This window comes from Trametes versicolor (assembly GCF_000271585.1).
Source record: "Trametes versicolor FP-101664 SS1 unplaced genomic scaffold TRAVEscaffold_1, whole genome shotgun sequence".
NCBI lineage: Eukaryota > Fungi > Basidiomycota > Agaricomycetes > Polyporales > Polyporaceae > Trametes > Trametes versicolor.
Window position 1 is genome coordinate 2969411 of NW_007360321.1, and position 16283 is coordinate 2985693.

A 16283-nucleotide genomic window follows, 5' to 3' on the forward strand; every position below is an offset into this window, starting at 1 on the left:
TTACGAGAATAGCAGCCGTGCTCTGCGAGTCCTGGCACTCGTTCACTCACTTTTCGACTCTTGGCACGGCCGACCGTTCTGCTCAGACTTGCTTCAGCATGGCCGACGCAGGCCCTTCTAACACCACAAACGCGGCCCAGGAGTCGTCTCTCCCGCCGCAGCTGGAGAGTCTCTCGAAGCTCATTGCGGAGCAGCCAGAGGCACTCGCTACCGGCGCGGACGACCTTCGGAGAACAGCTTTGGAAGCTGCCAAATACATCTTCGACCTCGGTATGTTCGCCCTAATTTCTGCCCCTTGCCTCGCTTACACCGTAACTAGCTCTGCAGACCGAGGAGCGTTCGCGCATAATTGTCAATGACCTCCTCACCTCCATTGCCCCGGAGAACGCCCCGGAGACGCGCTCGCAGAAACGGAAGCGCGGGAAGACCCCTTCCCCACAGCCCGAGACTGTCATTAACCTCATGAAGGAGACACCGATCGGCGAGCTCTTTGTGGACGGCATGAGCGACGAGCAGGTCTGGGCGCAGCTCGAGCTGCGCGCGCAGAACATGTGCGAAGTGCTGGACTACGCGCTGGACGGGCCGGCGGAGGGGGCGGAGAGCGACAGCGAGGACGACGAGCGGAAGCTGAAGAAGATGCGCCAGGCCCTCATTGACGAGGGCTTTGACCCAGCAGAGCTGGAGGATTTGGGGCTTGACGAGGGGGATTCAGAAGACGAGGAGGACAGCGAGGATGACGATGAAGATGAGGATGATGACGAAGAGGAGGATGAAGAGAGCGAAGAGGATGACGGTGAGGACGCGGACTTGGGTGAGGGTGTGGAGGAGCTACGGGACCCGTCCGACGAAGACGACGATGACGACCCGGAGATCGGCGAGCCTTCGTTCCTCAATGGCGGAAAGCGGACAGTAAAGGTCAAGCCAAGACGGGGCGGACATCCTGTGCTCGACGATGGTTTCTTTGACCTAGCGGCGTTCAATGCGGAAGTCGAAGCCGCAGAGTCGAAGAAGGTCTCAAGAGGCAGGCTGAGCAAGGATGATGATGACGACGAAGACGAAGATGAGGAGGACGAGGACATCGACTACTTTGCCTCTGTGGACGATAGTGCCGCATTCGACGAAGAGGATTTGGAGGACGCAGGAGGCGGTATGTGCATGCATTTTTTTCACTGCGGATTTCCCCTCATCGTACACAGAACTTCGCTACCGGGACTTCTTCGAACCTCCAAGTCGAGTAAAGCCCCCGAAGCCGGCAAAGGCGAGTAAACCTATCGAGCGACCAACCCCGTCTAAGGGCAAGGTACGCTTCCACGAAGAGGTTCGCGTGAAGACGATCAAGGCCAAGGGCAAGAACCTCCCTGTCGCATCCATGTTCTACGAGGACGACGACGAGGAGGAGGAAGAGGAGGAAGAAGACGAGGAGGGTGAAGGGCTCAGTTTCGATATCGAGGAGGATATGGAAGACGAAGACGCTATGCTGGGCTCGGGCTCGGAGGAGTTTGAAGATGGCGACGAAGACGAGTCAATGGAGGGCGACGAAAGTGATGCTGGATACGAGACGATGGAGCGTCTCAAGGACGACCTCTTTGCGGACGACGAGGATGACATGCCGCAAGAAGGTGAGCATCCCTAATTCACAAGATCCACAACGCTTTCCCTAATGCCTGCGTATTTCCAGGTCTGTCGACATACGAAAAGCGGATGGCAGCCTTGCGCGACGAGATTGCGACTCTTGAGTCCGAGAACGTCGGGAAGAAAGACTGGACGCTGATGGGTGAGGCGTCATCACGGACACGACCTCAGAACTCGCTCCTCGAGGAGGACCTGGAGTTCGAGCGCCTCATGAAGTCTGTCCCTATCATCACGGAGGACGTGGTCCATAGTCTGGAGGAGCGTATTAAGGCGCGTATTCTCGACAACCAGTTCAACGACGTTGTGCGGAAACGACCAGTGGACGACAAGCCGTTCTTGCCATCACGGTTCTTCGAGCTTCAAGACACCAAGTCCAAGCAGTCTCTCGCGGAGATCTATGAGGACGAGTACACCACCGCGCAGGCGGGCGGTGTCGCTGGTGAGGACCGCGATGGAAAGCTCAAGAAGGAGCACCAGGAGATCGAGAAGCTCTGGGAGGGCATTTGCGGCAAGCTCGATGCGCTATGCAACGCACATTTCACGCCCAAGGCTGTAAGTACACTGCTCCGTTGTCCGTTCCCCTACTCGCGCTCACACGACTGTAGCCCAAAGCGACGATCACCTCGGTTTCCAATGTCGCAGCCGCAAGCCTCGAGTCTGCGCTTCCGACAACCAAGGCGACTTCGACTATGCTCGCTCCGGAGGAAGTCTTCGCGCCTTCGGCAAGCGATCTCCGCGCGCGCAGCGAGCTCACGCCTGCGGAGAAGCGGGCGCTTCGCAACAAGCACAAGAAGGCGAAGAAGAAAGTGCACGACGCGATCCAAAAGACCTCGGAGAAGATGGGGCGGCCAAGGGGCGTCGGAGACGTCAAGCGACAAAAGGACGCCGCGCTCAAGACCCTCGTCAAGAGTGGCAAGGGCGTCACCGTCGTCGGGAAGAAGAGCAAGGAGGTGGAGGGCAAGCGCGGAACGGGCAAGAGCTGATCTGTTCCGCGGTTGCATGTTGTACGACGCCATTTATTTTACCTCATCTCTACTCGCATATTCGTCGCAATGTACGAGTCCATGGCCTCGCCTGCTTATTAGCAACGCATGTTGGCTAGAAGACGGCAGCCGGCAGAAAGCTTGCAGCGGTTGTCGGCGCACGTGATGCCAGGGGTACATAATGCGGTGGCACTGGCCCAGCAACAGCCTTTACAACCTCCATCGTCGTCTCTCTGCCTGTCGCTCTCTCTCGTCTTCCTCTCAGTTCCTCTAAACCTTTCACGTCAACATGTCTTTCTTCAAGCGCAAGGAAAAGAACCAGATCCCGCCAGTCCAGTCGGAGCAGGCAGCTCGCGACGAGCTCTTTGGCGCGCGCGGCGGAGGCAACAGCTCCTCCCCGCGTCCGCCCAACGCATACCCTCGCTCGACGTCGAGCACGTACGTCGCCAGCCGCGACGGCGACCCTTACAACACTCCGTCTGCGGTGCCGCCTCCACCCACGAACTACAGCGACCGCTACACGCGCCAGAACGCCGTCGGGGACGTGTACTCGCGCGGGCAGGGCAACATCGACCACGATCGCAACGAGCTCCTTGGTGGCTACAAGCCCAAGGCTGGCGGCTCAGGTCGTTTCTTTGACGATGGACCCGGCGGAGGACAGGGCCCACCGCGGCGTGGGACCCCGCCGCCCGGCGAGGAGAACGATGAGGATGTGGAGGGCATCAAACAGAACATGCGTTTCATGAAGCAGGATACCGTCAACTCTACTCGTAATGCTTTGCGCCTGGCGCGTGAGGCGGAGGAGACTGCGCGCAACACCGTCGGCAAGCTTGGCTCCCAGTCAGGTAGGCATCAGATTATCATGTCTATGTTTATGCTGTTTGAAGTCTAACACTGGTCATGATGATCAGAGAAACTCGCGGACACCGAGCGCCACCTGGATGTGTCGAAGGGCTACTCGCTGCGCGCTGAGGACAAGACGGACGAGCTCAAGAAGTTGAACCGCTCCATCTTCCGCCCGGCGATCACCTTTAACAAGGACGCGAAGCGCGCAGCACAGGAGGCGAAGATCCAGGCGCGCTACGATGACGAGCGGGATGCTCGCGAGAAGGCCATGGGTGACATCAGGGACACGCAGGACCGTCTCGGGCGCGCAGCCACATACGGCGCGCGGGGCGACGATGAGGAGGGCATCGGAGGCGGGAGCGGCCGTTTCCGCACCCAGTCGGAGCTTCAGCTGCGCAAGAACCAGCGTGCGAAGTACCAGTTCGAGGCGGACGAGGAAGACGACCAACTTGAGGACGAGCTGGACGACAACCTGGACGAGATCATGGATGTGACGAAGCGGCTGAAGGCACTCGGTTCAGCTATGAGCTCGGAGCTCGACACGCAGAACGAGAGGATCACCCGTATCACCGACAAGACGGACAGGCTCGACAGCCACATCTTCCGGAACACTGAGCGGGTATGTCTAGCTCCTGTCTCAACGGGTGCCGCGTTCCTAACAACGACTCTTAGCTCAACAGGATCAAGTAGATGGTCTGTACGGTTGGTGGCTAGGGCCGTGTGCTATGCATAGCTATGAGGTTGGTTGTTTCTTTTTGGATGGTATAGGGCGGTTCTGGGTATTTATAATACAGACAAAGACGCATGATAGTGTACGCGTCAGACACTTCAATCCAGTAGCATCTGTGCGATGGCTACGTTGTTTCTCTTCGTCCTCCACCGCGAAGAATAGTGCTTCGTGGTGTCCTCCAGATATATGGGCATGCTAACATCGGAAACACTTCATGCTGACGGCTTGAATCCGTTTTTATCAAGCCGAAAGTTCTCAAAAGCTTGACCAGTAGACCTATAGTACTCCCAGGTAGGTAGCATGGGGCACCAGCAACGACACGAGGCTATGGGACGCGGGAGAAGAGAGCGCGTACAGTAGCAGACACGGGCACGTGATCGCTGCTGTGGCGGATACCCGGAGTGGGCCTAGCGTGCGTTGGGCAGGACGACCGTCGCCCGAGCCCCTGACCCCGACCGCCGATGCGCTCCTACCCCATCTTTCCCTCCATACCACCACGCTCTCCCTCACCATGGGCTCCAACGGCCTTGCGTTCTCTCCCTCTATCGCACCCCCGGCGCCGGACTTCGACGCCGCGCTCACGGAGGCCCTCTCCCTGAGCTCCAAGGCCCGTCAGCTCGACGCCAGAGGCAGCCACACCGAGGCCGAGCAGCTCCTCCACCGCGCCCTCGCGCTGGTCGAGCCCCGCGCACCCTCCGCAGACTCCACCGTCGCCGCCCTGTGGAACAGCCTCGGCGAACTCTACCTCCACATGGGCCGGCTTGACGACGCGGAGCGGTGGTTCGCGAAGTCGCTCGATGCGAGCATGGCTGCCCGCGAGTTCAAGGAGATCACGAATACCCGCGAGAATCTCGCGCGGGTGTCGAAGGCGAGGAGCGAGCTGCTGAAGGCGCAGGCACTCAGAATGCTGGGTGCGCCCGATGATATGCGGTGCAGCAACTCTAGAGTAAGCCTCATTCCCCTAGAGCGGTCAGCGAGCGGTGTTGACGTCGATATAGTGTCGCAAAGGGCTGCTCCGCACACCTGACCTCCGTATATGCGGCGGATGCAAGGTACGTCGCTGAACTCCTTACATCGGTGATCTCTGCTAGATGCGTATACTTCACAGGGCGCGTTCTATTGCTCGAACGAATGCCAGGTATATCATATTTGCTCCTCCGCCAGAAACGCAGCTGATAACGTCTATCCAGAGGTCAGACTGGGAGCGCCACCATCGGCAATGTGGAAGTGCGCACTCTCAGGACACGATGATGTTCTGACCCAGATATCCACCCGTTGCTTGCACCCCTGCACATACTCTCACCGATTTGTGTGGACAGATTCCTGGACGTCCCAAGTACTTTAGATCTCCTAATCCTGCTACTATAGATGTATCTTATCTTACCTTCTGTTTCTATCTCTCGGATTCCTGTGCCTACGCGCCTTGTCATACAGTAGCTTCATCCTCGTTGATTACAACGTGCCCGTGCGTTCTGTTTCTATCATTATGAAGTTCAACGCAGTCAACTCCGCTTTACAGTGTCCAATCAAAATGTCTCATACACGAATCAGCGGCCCGCCGCCCCCACACCTCCCGCTCACCGGAAGCCCATCCGGCGCGCATACTCGCGCTCCTCCTCCGCCGTGAGCTCGTCCGTGCCCGTCCAGTTCGCCGAGCTCGTGCGCGCCCTGAACCGGCTCTGGCGCGTCCGGAAGATCTCCTCCATCCGCAGCGGCCCGATCCGCCCAAAGATGTCGTCCGGGTTGATCGTGCTCTGCTGCTGCAGCGCGGCCGCGATGTCCGGGCTCTGCGCCCAGTCCGGCAGCGCGCGCTTCCGCGACGGCCGGTCCTCGTCGTCCGAGTCCGAGTACTCGCTGTTGATGTCCGGCAGCTCGATGCTCTCACTCGTGACCTGCGGTGCGCCCGCGGGGGGCCCGGCTGCGGCGCGTGAGTCGGCGGCGGCCTTGGTGCTCTTCGCGGCGGGCGGCTCGGACGCTTCGCGGGCGGGGGCCTTGCCTTTGCTGGGACCTGCAGCGGCGGACTTGAGGTTGCTGGAAGAGGGGACGTGCTTCACGGTCTTCGGGGCTGCCTTCGCTGCTCCAGGCGTGACCGGCACCGAGGAAGCTGGCTGCTTGAGTGCGGACTTTGGGAGACCACTTGGCTTCGACGAGGATGCGGCGCCAGGACCTGCGCTGGGTTTGGCAAGACGAGGAGGGGCAGTAGAGTCTTTCTTGTCCTTTGATGGCGGCTTCGAGGTGGGCGCGGCAAGCTTGCGCTTTTGAGTGTTGTCCTCATCGGCCTGTGAGCAGATCAATCAGTGCCCGCCATAGCATGCAATTATGCGGAAGTTCTCACCTTCTTAGCGACGGTGGTAGTGCTCCGAAGGGGCCGCTTGTCAGTGTGCTCTTCACGCTCGCGTTTGCGACGCTCGGCCTCCTCCTTGATCTTTCGCTCCTCTTCCAAGGCGCGGGTCTTCTCTTCCTCCGCCTTGCGCTGCATCGCTTGTTGCCGGCGGTTTTCCATGTCCTTCATCCGCGCAGCCTTCTTCTCCTGCTCCTCTTGTTGCTGCAAAGCGTAAGAATTAGCTGTATGCAGAACAGAATAGCTACGAGCAGACGAACCTTCTTGGCCGCAGCGGCGGCGAGCTGCAAGCTCTTGACCTCCGGTTTGCTCTTCTTGCTTCCGCCGAGCACGCTGCTAACCAGCTTACTCGCCTGGCCGAAGAAGCCAAGTTGCGATTGCTGCGAAGAAGAGGCTGTCGACGCCATCGACTGCTGGCTTTCACTGCGATGTTCCGGAATCAAGTCAGACTTGCTTGACTGCTGCGTATACGTCACCCTTGTCAGTTCCGTCACCTCGCTGAAGGAAGAGTGATGCCATACCTGTACGAGCGTAACTGTGGGTTTACCCTTCAATATAGCCTCCTCGAGGTCTTCTTTCTCGTCGTCATCCTGCACGTCCTCTACATCGTCGTCAATCTCCATCGCCATATCTGCTTCGTTGAGACCATCGTCCGCGTCCGAGGCCTGGTGTGCCGCAGCCGCTAACCGAGCCGCAAAGTCTTCTGGCGCATCCACTTCCTCCTCCACCCGACTCTCGTCCTCTTCTTCCTCCTTGCTCTGCGGCAGGATGGAGAAGAAGTTCTGCGTGGGCGCAATCGAGCCGGTCGTGCTCCGGCTCGGCTGCGTGCTCCACGTCATCGTGTCGTCCTTGAACGCCTGCTCGCCGGCCGTACCGGGGTCCACGCTCGAGAACCCGAACGGCGTCCAAGTCTGGTGGGCGGCGAACTTCTCCTCCACGCCCCAGCTGTCGTCCTCGTCCAGGTCGTCGTTGTCATCCACAAACGTGGCCTTCGGTTGACTTTGCGAGCCGCCAGCGGAGTACGATGTGTCTTGCGTGGAGGGCATCCACGACGGCTGTGGCGACATGTTGTTGGTGTCGAACACGACGTCGGAGAAGATGCTCGCTTTGCTGCTCTGCGCGGAGAGCGGAGCGAACTTGCTCCCCATACCGAGGGTCATCGCTGCGGGAATCGAGAAAGGGTTGTTGGGGATCTTAAACGAGAAGTCGCGCCCGACGCTTGGGCCAGCGGTGCTCTCCATGCGTGCCGACGGTGCGGCAGACAAGGTGGAAGGAGCAATTGGTGCCGGCGGCGCGGTCGGCTTGCTGAACACTGGTCCGGTGGGTGCAGAGAACGTGGTGGCGCGAGGAGGAGGTGGTGGGGGAGGAGAATTTGGCGGCGTCGTGGAAGTGCTGGTATCTGCGTCTGGCGGCGTGGAGGATGGGGCAGCAGCGCTGGTAGCCTTGCCTGTCCCATGCGACGTTGGAACGAGGTCTGATACGCTGAGCCTACGCTCCGACTCGGCGTGCGCTGCGGTAGGAAGAACATCATCCGTAGAAAACGGTTGATCTTCAGACGTCATAGAAACGTCCTCGGAGTCCTTTGCGAGACCCATCGCGAGCTTATGCCGCTCGGCGACACGCGCCTCTGCCTGCGCGCGGGCCTCTGCCAGGGCCGCCGCGGCGTTACCTCCCAGAGACTTGCCCATACTCTTGCCGACGCGAGCGCCATAACCAGCTGCGGTCTTCTTGAGGAGGCCAAGCACATCATCGTCCGCTTGTAGTGACGTACTGCTCGTTGTGGTAGTGGTAGTAGCAACGATTGCCGTGGCGGTGACTTCAGCTACGGTACCTGAACGCGGTATAGTATCCTGGGCCTGGAGGTAAGATGAGATGTGAGTGAGCCGGTTACCGCCGAGTATATCACACTTACGGTATTAGGTGACGTAGTCTTGCCTTTGCCTTTACCGTCGAAGACTGTGTCATCAGGGGATTGGGACAGCTTAGCCATCTTGGGCACTCTCTGCTCTTCTTCAAGCGGCTTGAGGGTTGTATTCGGCGGAGCGAACATATCCCGAGCCGACTCGAGCATCTCGCCGCTCTTCCGTTTGTTACTGAAGACGGTAAGTCCGAGACCCTGACCTAACGTGCTCGTCCGCTTCGCCGTCGTCTCCAAGGCCTTAGTTTCGCGTGCCTTAGATAACCACGAGGTTCTCTTGCCACCCGGAGGAGGCGCAGTTGTACCGCCTCCGCTAGTCGTAGTGGGATCTCCAGGTACGCGTAAAGATTTCCGAAGAGGGGATGGTGCAGGCAGCCCTGCGAACTGTGTCACACTAGGCTTACGGGATAGCCCTGGAACAGGCGCGGAGGGCTCCTCGCGGAGCGGCAGAGTATACTCCTGGTGGCGAGAAGACGATGAAGGGAGAGGTGCGGTATGAGAGTAAGCATCTTCGTCGATAGGCACTGGAGGGAGCGACATCTTGGGGAGGGGTGCGGTATGGTTATCGTCTGCGCGACGTATCGGTCGCTCAGGCTCTGGCGCGCGGGGGCTGTCGAGGGCGATCGAGTGGAAGGTATTGGAGGACCCAGACGTCATCTTGCCAATGGGAGGTTCTTCGATCTCTTCTGCCGCATCTATGGGAGGCTCATCAGGCTCATCGTCAGTCGGAACTTCGCTGCTCTGCGGGGGCTCTTGCGGTACGTCATGGAATACGTCTTGTACATCGTGTGTGGCCAAGACTTGAGGAAGTGCTTGGGAGGGCGCCGTCGCAGCAATCGTTGCCGTAGGAAGGGACACTCTACTCCGCTCCGCCGGCTCATCGTCTTCAGCAATCATGGACAAGTCCTTGATCGCTTCCTGGCTCTCGTGCAAGATCGCATCCGGAAGAGCGGGTTCCATGGAGGGCGGGTCGAGAGCAAACTGGACCGCAGGTATGGGCTCGAGGTCTTCGTCCAGGTCCATCCTATTGTCATCGCGCCCAGGAGACTGGACGGCGGGACTGTCAGCAATAGTGACGATCTTCTGCGTCTTGAGTTTGGCAAAAGACGCTGAGGGCTTGAGAGGCCTATCAGACGAGACTGGATGGGAAGTGGTGGGACGTGTGGCATCGCCCTCAGCCTGCTCCTTGACTCGAAGGAGAGCTTTCTGAAACTCGTTGACGGGACCGCGGTTTTCCTTCGCGTCGAGGTCCTATGCACCATAAGTCCGTGTCTATTGCTGACTTGACATACCAGTCACGCACCTCGAAAGACAGTGATGTGATTCCTCGAGACTTCTCTGCGGCTGCTATTGCCGCACGCGTCCTGACCGGTGCGTTCTTCTTGCGACCAGGCGTCTTCAAAAGCTCGATGACGGGCCTATGTCAGGATGTCAGGAGACATAGCAGTACTGACGAAGTAAAACGTACTCGTTCTGAGGTCCGTCAAAAAAGCTCTCCAGGTAATTGTCGAGAAAGTCGAGGCCCTGCGTCTGAATCTGGTCATGAAGCATCTGGCGGCCGGGGTCCTTGGCCATGTTGAAGCGGATGGTGTTACACCATGCGAGCACGCCGGCCTCGCCGTGTCTTGAGCCGTCCATTGCGTTTGCGCGAGTCCGAGAGTGTTGGGAGGAGTGGCGGAGAGGGCGGAGAGGGGAAGGTGGACGTGTCTGTGGCCAACCGCGACGGGTGGTTCACAACGCGTCCGTCATGTGACCGAAACGCGCGATCAACGTCACGCGTGCCAAATCCCGGCCTCGGACTCGTCTACGCTTGACCTCGAACCACCACGTACTCTCAGCTTCGCTGTACGTAGAGCACACACACCCCCGTGTCATCCGCCTCGTCTTCGAGGTCCAGGTGTGGTCCTCAGCGCTGCGCCGGAGTTGCTCAGTGAACGCGTGATGATTTCCTAGGGACCGCATCGCGCCCAATAGATGCTCAATTCGGCTAGGATTCGATACGGGCCGCCCACACACCGCAAGCCAGGACCCTCTTGTCGACATATAGCCATGCAGCAAACACCATTACTGCACATTTTCATCGTCAGCAAGGAACCGGATCGCGTTCCGTGTACGGCACCCGGATACGTGCCGCGCCGTGCCTCACAATCATGACCAAATCCTTTGCAAGGGACGTGGGACGAAAAAGTCCACCAAAGGCAGGGGTACTACCGCGCACCACATGGTATAGGTAACCAGTCCTCATTACTCGGGCGCCACCGTTAACTGACACGCCTTGTGGATTTAGTACGCTGGGGCTAGCCTCATGGGCCCACTGGCTGGTATCTCCGTCGCGCCGTATGCAGATGCCTTGGTGCAACGTCCAACGTGTTGGAGAGCCCGTTAGCTTCCAGTAACCGCATCACACCCACACCAGGCCCTCTTCGGACACGGCGAAGATGTGTCCGGATGGTGAATCTGATTTGCAGACGAGAGGATAAAAGACTGGATCTATCAGTCGTCCTGTCCCCGTCTGCATCGCTATGTTCGACATCCAGCACCCCCTTGTCTGCGTAGCAGCAGCAGCTGTCTCTCTCCTTCTCCTGCGAGCGTACGTAAAGTCCAAGCAGTATCCTCGTTATCTTCCCCTTCCCCCTGGCCCTAAGCCCAGGCCCATCCTCGGAAACGCCCTGGACATTCCGCTATCCAAACAATGGCTCACATTCCAGAGGTGGGCAGCGGAATACGGTGCGGTAGTTTGACGCTACATACCAACCCGTCTCACTCATGCCACTCCCACTGCCAGGAGACATCTTCCACATCAGTCTTCTGGGCCAGCCAGTCATTGTCTTGAGTAGCATCGAGACGGCCAAGGATCTCCTTGACAAGCGTTCTGCCAAGTATTCGGACCGCTTCAACTCAACGGTTGCTAGCATGTAAGCCAACCATCGTAACTTGCGTTTCGCACGCGGAGTTGTTAACGCGTCTGTCATAGGATCGGCTGGGACTGGAATGTCGCGCTGATGGGCTATGGGCCTCAGTGGCGTCAAATCCGACGCGCTCTTCATGAGCACTTCCACCAAGGCACTGTCAAGGACTATGAATCGAGTCAGCTCTCGGGTGCCCGCAACCTCCTCACACGGCTCTTGGCCAACCCAGATAATTTTGTGCCTGACTTGCGCTAGTGAGTAACGCGCCGCATTTCGTCTTGACCGTATTTTGACCGCACCGGCGGCGCGTCGCGTGAAGCGACCTCGGAGCCACCATTCTTGAGATTGCGTACGGCATCCAGGCGAAGGAGAGCCATGATGAGTACATCGCTGTCGGCGAAAGGGCGGTAGAAGGCCCTGCAGAGGCACTCGTGCTGGGAGCGCTGTGGGTAGAGTTCCTACCGTTCCTCCGCTATGTGCCTCCCTGGGTCCCGGGCGCTTCCTACCAGAAGAAGGCTGCGCAGTGGTTCAAAGAAGCCATGGCGCTCAAGCACGAGCCGTTCAAGAAGGTTATCGCAAACTTTGTGAGTGACAGGCGGTGATCCTCCTACGTATAGTTCTGATCGACGCTGTTCATTTCCCCTTGACAGCGCGACGGGGCGGGTACGCGGTCTCTTGCCAGCGATGTCATGCACCGCGACTATCAGGTGGGTGACGGGATGTCTGCTGGCACCGAAGAGTTGGCGAAGAACGTGGCGGCGGTCACCTACGGCGGTGGGTCCACAAGATTTGCTCGTATATATGCATCAAGCCTAACCTTACGCCACTCCTATCTCCACGACAGCCGGCGCCGATACCGTAAGTGCCATTCCCCTTTACTTTTCGGCTGGTGTGTCGCATGCTGATGCATCGCAGAGTTTCTCCACCTTGCAGACATTCTTCCTTGCGATGGCGCTATATCCCGAGGCCCAGCGAAAGGCCCAGGCTGAGCTCGACGCGGTCATCGGACCCGACCGTCTGCCCGAGTTTGCGGACCAGAATTCGCTGCCGTACATTCACGCGATTGTGAAAGAGTGCCTGCGGTGGCAGAATGTCTTTACGCTCGGTCTCCCTCACCGGCTCATGGAGGACGATGAGTACAAGGGATACTATATTCCCAAAGGCTCTATTGTGCTCGGCAACGTATGGTAAGCTCGCAAAATGCCATCCATCCTGGGAAACCCTGCGCACAGCTAACTCATCATCGCATATGAATAGGGCGATATCCCATGACCCTCAGACCTATGCGGAACCGGACATTTTTAATCCTGACCGCTATTTCAAAGACGGCGCATGGGACTCGAGCGTGCTCGACCCGACCACCTACGCGTTCGGCTTCGGAAGAAGGTGCGGTATCGCGCATGCCCGCCGCCCTTTCGCAATGCTGACACGAATGACCCATCGTAGAGAATGCCCAGGCCGTCACTTTGCGGTCGCCTCCATCTACATTTACGTAGCTTCCGTCCTGCAGGTGTTCAGCATTGCGCCCAAACGCGATGCTAACGGCAAACCAGTGGAAATTAAACCCGACATGATCTCAGGCGTGGTAACGTGCGTACGGCTGGCCCATCTGTGCTTGCTGCAGGTCGTACTGAGCTTGTGACGATATAGGTACCCAGCGAGGTTCGAATGCGATATCAAACCTCGGTCCACGGAGGCCAAGGAATTGATCCAACTGCTATGCGTATAAACTGAGGAACTCCGTGGGGCAGCGGTGAACAGGATAGGGCTTCGTAATGCCTTCTGAATTTTGCTGGAGGACTGTACGAGCGTGTTGTAACGATAGAGAACTGCAAGTCATCCATCTAGTCGCATACACCTTCTGTGCTCGAAGTCCATAGGCCGGTCGTGTTCCCCGCCAAGATGCGTTGCTGCGTACGACGACCCCTACAGCACTCCCAACATCCGGTAGAAGATGCAGTTGAGAGCAGCGAATTGGCCTTGACTGTTGCGGGGCGCGTACGGGCTTCGAAGACAGCGCAGGTCAAATGAATCAGGCTGAGCTCGTTCGTCGACTCAACGCTGGAAACAGAGAGTGCAGGTTGGGAAAGGCCCGGAACGCGACTAAAATTATCAGAACCTATACTACTGCATGAAAAGTCAGCGAGCCGACGGTAGTCTGAAGAAGTGAGAGAAACGTACGCTGTACATCAATCCGCCCTCTAGAACACGGTAACATCGCTCTGCTCCGCAGACCGGTTCTTCGCCTTCCAGCTGATGTTGAGCTCTCGGTAGCACTTGGGGCACATGTTGTGTGCCAGCTTTGGTGAGCCGCAGCTCTGGCAATGCACCAAGTCTGCGGAGACCGGTCAGTCATTGACCCCACCGGCAGCTTGCACGCGTGACTCACTCTCCTTATCCTTCAACCCCTTGTTCGCGCTACGCATAGCCTTCCGCGAGTGCGAGGTCTTCTTTTTGGGTACCGCGAGCAGCCACGGAGGGAAGAGCTCGAGCAGGGAGGGTAATGCAGGCATGGCCCACGAGAACGGCTTCGGCGCAGCCAGGAAAGCAGGCAGGAAGGCGGCAGCAAACGACATGCGAGCGAGGGGAGCCCGCATGGCCGACAGCCATGAGCTGGATTGATGTAGAGCGAGTGCTGCCGCCATGGTGGTTGAGAGCAGAGTGCAGTCCGTGGCCGCAGACGATCGACGAGCTCACCGGCGCTTTTGGGAAATGTTGCTCTCGGGGAAAGTTGGGCGCCTACCAATCGTCACCACCGTCCGCCATGTTCCGCTTCACGCGCCCTCTCCTCAACGCGGTACGGAAGCCGACTACGGGCCTCACCGGCCTCAAGGTCCATCATGACCCTCTTCCCGAGCTGAAGAAGACATACGAGGCCACCCTTCAGACTCTCTCCGCCATCCCCCAATCATCCGTCTACCGCCAGGGCGCGGAGGCGCTCACGCTGCACCGGCTGAAGGCCGTGGAGAAGGCGAACGGAGACATCACTGCGCTGGAGAAGGAGCTGGACGAGGGCCACGTCGAGGAGTCGCTAGAAATTGCGCAGGATGAGCTTAGTCTCGCAGCCAAGATGCTCGAGTGGAAGGCGTGAGTGTGCCCGGAAACTGCACCATGACGCCGTTTGACACATGTTATAGGTGGGAGCCCCTGGAGGAGCAGCCGCAGCCTGGTCAATGGCAGTACTTTGGGAAGGAGGCGACAGCGACGACATCATCTTGAGTGGCGTTAATAGCAGACACCTTCTGCCCTCTATTCTGAACGTCTCCCCGCGTGTCCCGATAGACGCAAATGTGAACCCAGGGATATATGTCGGCGACTATCATACCGCCGGTTCAACGCTATTTTGACAACGTGTGTATACTCCCTTAAGACCTCTAATGTTCCTTTGACCCTCGTGAGTCCACATACAATACGCTCACATCCGGATAGAAACACAAGGGCGCCTACCACTGGCCTTCGAACGATCGGGGAGGAGGCTGTAGTCCCCAATTATTGTCAGAGTACCCTGAGGATATACAACAGCAACTCATTTCCCTGAGACACTATATGGATACCTAGAAATTGCCCGCACCACGTCTACATTCTGCGCAGTGTGTACTAGCCGCCGTCAGGCACGATGTTGCTCGCTGCGCAGATGAGCATGTACAATTGTATCCGAGGTTTGATATAGACAGGCAATCCGCAACAGAAGGTTGTTATCAAGCACTGTAATGCGGACATGGCGCCGCAGATCTAGAAGAAGTAGAGAGCAGGCCCTAGCAGGCTCGCCCGGGCCACTATAATAGGTGTTCCGGCGTGGTAGGCGCTTAGCTTCACGCGCGGGCGCTAAACCACATCTACGCTGGCTACACTCGCAAAAATTGCACTGGCTCGCAGGATATACCCTACGATGCTTCCTGCTACCTTTGTATATCTTATAGGGGCATAGGGTAGCCGTAAAGTGCAATAAAAACGCTGACAGCAGGATTTGAACCTACGCGGAGAAACTCCAAGTGATATTCGCCAGGTTCGAACCCTCGACCTGCGGTTCAAATCACTCGCCTTAACGACTCGGCCATATCAGCTTGCAGAAAACAGTGGAAGCATTATAATAGACAGCAATTGAGCGGCGCTGCAGGCTGCAGCTTGTACACCTGCTCCGCTTCTGTCCTCCGTCCTCCTCATCGTGTTCAACAACCGCCTACTCGCACTGCACGTCGAACCCGCCTGTGCGCTTGCACAGTGTCCCTACGAACGCGATGGACTCCCTCATCCCATTCACCACCTCTGGATCGCTCGTGGATTGCGTCGATAGTACGTCTACCCCGCGTCCGCTCAAGGTGCACCCTGAGCCCATATCCCCTGCCGCTCTCCGCACCGGTCCACGTCCGCTTGGCCTTGGTTAGGGAAGATGCTCGTGCTCCTACGAGACGGTCGGAAGCTGCAAGGCGTCCTCCGGTCCTATGATCAATTCGGTGAGTGTTTAAATACCTCAGAGCGTCTCCGGAAGGACATCGGACATCTGACAGAACTGCGCCCGTCCCAGCTAACCTCGTACTGGAGGACACGGTGGAACGCATATACCACCAAGACGTCTTCGCGGAAATGTGGCGCGGCCTGTTCCTCATACGAGGCGAGAACGTCGTGCTGCTAGGAGAGATCGTGAGCCGAGCTGAATCCTTTCACTCGGCCTACGCTGAGCAGCTGCTGCTGAACAGGACCTTGACCAAGAAGACGAAGTGCCCCTGCGTCAGGTAGAATGGAGCGTTCTGGAGGCGTATCACAAGCAAGACATCGCGGACAAGAAAGTACGAGAAGAGGCGAAGTCCCAAATCCTCTACGAGCAGAAGGGCTTCTGCAAAGAGGGCGGAGAGGGCGACGGGTACTGAGGAGCCAGCGCGAGTGCGCACCCAGGTTCCCGGTATCGTCTACCGGCGACCCACCA

The 16283-nt window shown here is 58.2% G+C and overlaps 7 protein-coding genes and 1 non-coding gene across 8 annotated transcripts; 5 read left to right on the forward strand and 3 right to left on the reverse strand.

The window, feature by feature from the left end:
- The first annotated feature begins 39 nt into the window (after positions 1–39).
- TRAVEDRAFT_139813 (Mpp10 protein) lies at positions 40–2698 on the forward strand. The gene is made up of 5 exons (XM_008034859.1): positions 40–270; positions 320–1147; positions 1197–1619; positions 1679–2184; positions 2238–2698. Exons 1-5 carry the CDS (start codon positions 99–101, stop codon positions 2613–2615), a joined length of 2307 nt encoding a protein of 768 aa, XP_008033050.1. The 5' UTR covers positions 40–98; the 3' UTR covers positions 2616–2698.
- Positions 2699–2851: 153 nt separating this feature from the next.
- TRAVEDRAFT_159275 (uncharacterized protein) lies at positions 2852–4371 on the forward strand. The gene is made up of 3 exons (XM_008034860.1): positions 2852–3460; positions 3527–4080; positions 4134–4371. The coding sequence occupies exons 1-3, from the start codon at positions 2905–2907 to the stop codon at positions 4149–4151; spliced, it is 1128 nt and encodes a 375-aa protein (XP_008033051.1). The 5' UTR covers positions 2852–2904; the 3' UTR covers positions 4152–4371.
- A 298-nt stretch (positions 4372–4669) lies between these two features.
- Positions 4670–10194, reverse strand: TRAVEDRAFT_68460 (uncharacterized protein). The gene is made up of 10 exons (XM_008034861.1): positions 9919–10194; positions 9754–9868; positions 8445–9701; positions 7054–8388; positions 6793–6993; positions 6527–6736; positions 5378–6470; positions 5298–5325; positions 5190–5241; positions 4670–5137 (listed from the first exon to the last, which is right to left on the reverse strand). The coding sequence occupies exons 1-7, from the start codon at positions 10086–10088 to the stop codon at positions 5769–5771; spliced, it is 3990 nt and encodes a 1329-aa protein (XP_008033052.1). The 5' UTR covers positions 10089–10194; the 3' UTR covers positions 4670–5137; positions 5190–5241; positions 5298–5325; positions 5378–5768.
- A 778-nt stretch (positions 10195–10972) lies between these two features.
- On the forward strand, positions 10973–13210 carry TRAVEDRAFT_68461 (cytochrome P450; the record flags this gene model as incomplete). Its single annotated transcript, XM_008034862.1, has 10 exons — positions 10973–11177; positions 11236–11365; positions 11425–11613; positions 11679–11943; positions 12010–12133; positions 12204–12217; positions 12275–12546; positions 12617–12745; positions 12806–12949; positions 13010–13210. 10 exons carry the CDS (start codon positions 10973–10975, stop codon positions 13086–13088), a joined length of 1551 nt encoding a protein of 516 aa, XP_008033053.1. The 3' UTR covers positions 13089–13210.
- Positions 13211–13560: 350 nt separating this feature from the next.
- On the reverse strand, positions 13561–13935 carry TRAVEDRAFT_108947 (uncharacterized protein; the record flags this gene model as incomplete). Its single annotated transcript, XM_008034863.1, has 2 exons — positions 13561–13694; positions 13749–13935. The coding sequence occupies 2 exons, from the start codon at positions 13933–13935 to the stop codon at positions 13561–13563; spliced, it is 321 nt and encodes a 106-aa protein (XP_008033054.1).
- A 188-nt stretch (positions 13936–14123) lies between these two features.
- On the forward strand, positions 14124–14696 carry TRAVEDRAFT_139828 (NADH2 dehydrogenase; the record flags this gene model as incomplete). The annotated part of the gene is made up of 2 exons (XM_008034864.1): positions 14124–14446; positions 14497–14696. The coding sequence occupies 2 exons, from the start codon at positions 14124–14126 to the stop codon at positions 14576–14578; spliced, it is 405 nt and encodes a 134-aa protein (XP_008033055.1). The 3' UTR covers positions 14579–14696.
- Positions 14697–15311: 615 nt separating this feature from the next.
- Positions 15312–15423, reverse strand: TRAVEDRAFT_t10. The gene has a single exon. It is a non-coding gene; the product is annotated as a tRNA-Ser (tRNA).
- Positions 15424–15597: 174 nt separating this feature from the next.
- On the forward strand, positions 15598–16227 carry TRAVEDRAFT_112421 (Sm-like ribonucleoprotein; the record flags this gene model as incomplete). The annotated part of the gene is made up of 4 exons (XM_008034865.1): positions 15598–15652; positions 15745–15813; positions 15885–16000; positions 16057–16227. The coding sequence occupies 4 exons, from the start codon at positions 15598–15600 to the stop codon at positions 16225–16227; spliced, it is 411 nt and encodes a 136-aa protein (XP_008033056.1).
- Positions 16228–16283: the final 56 nt, after the last annotated feature.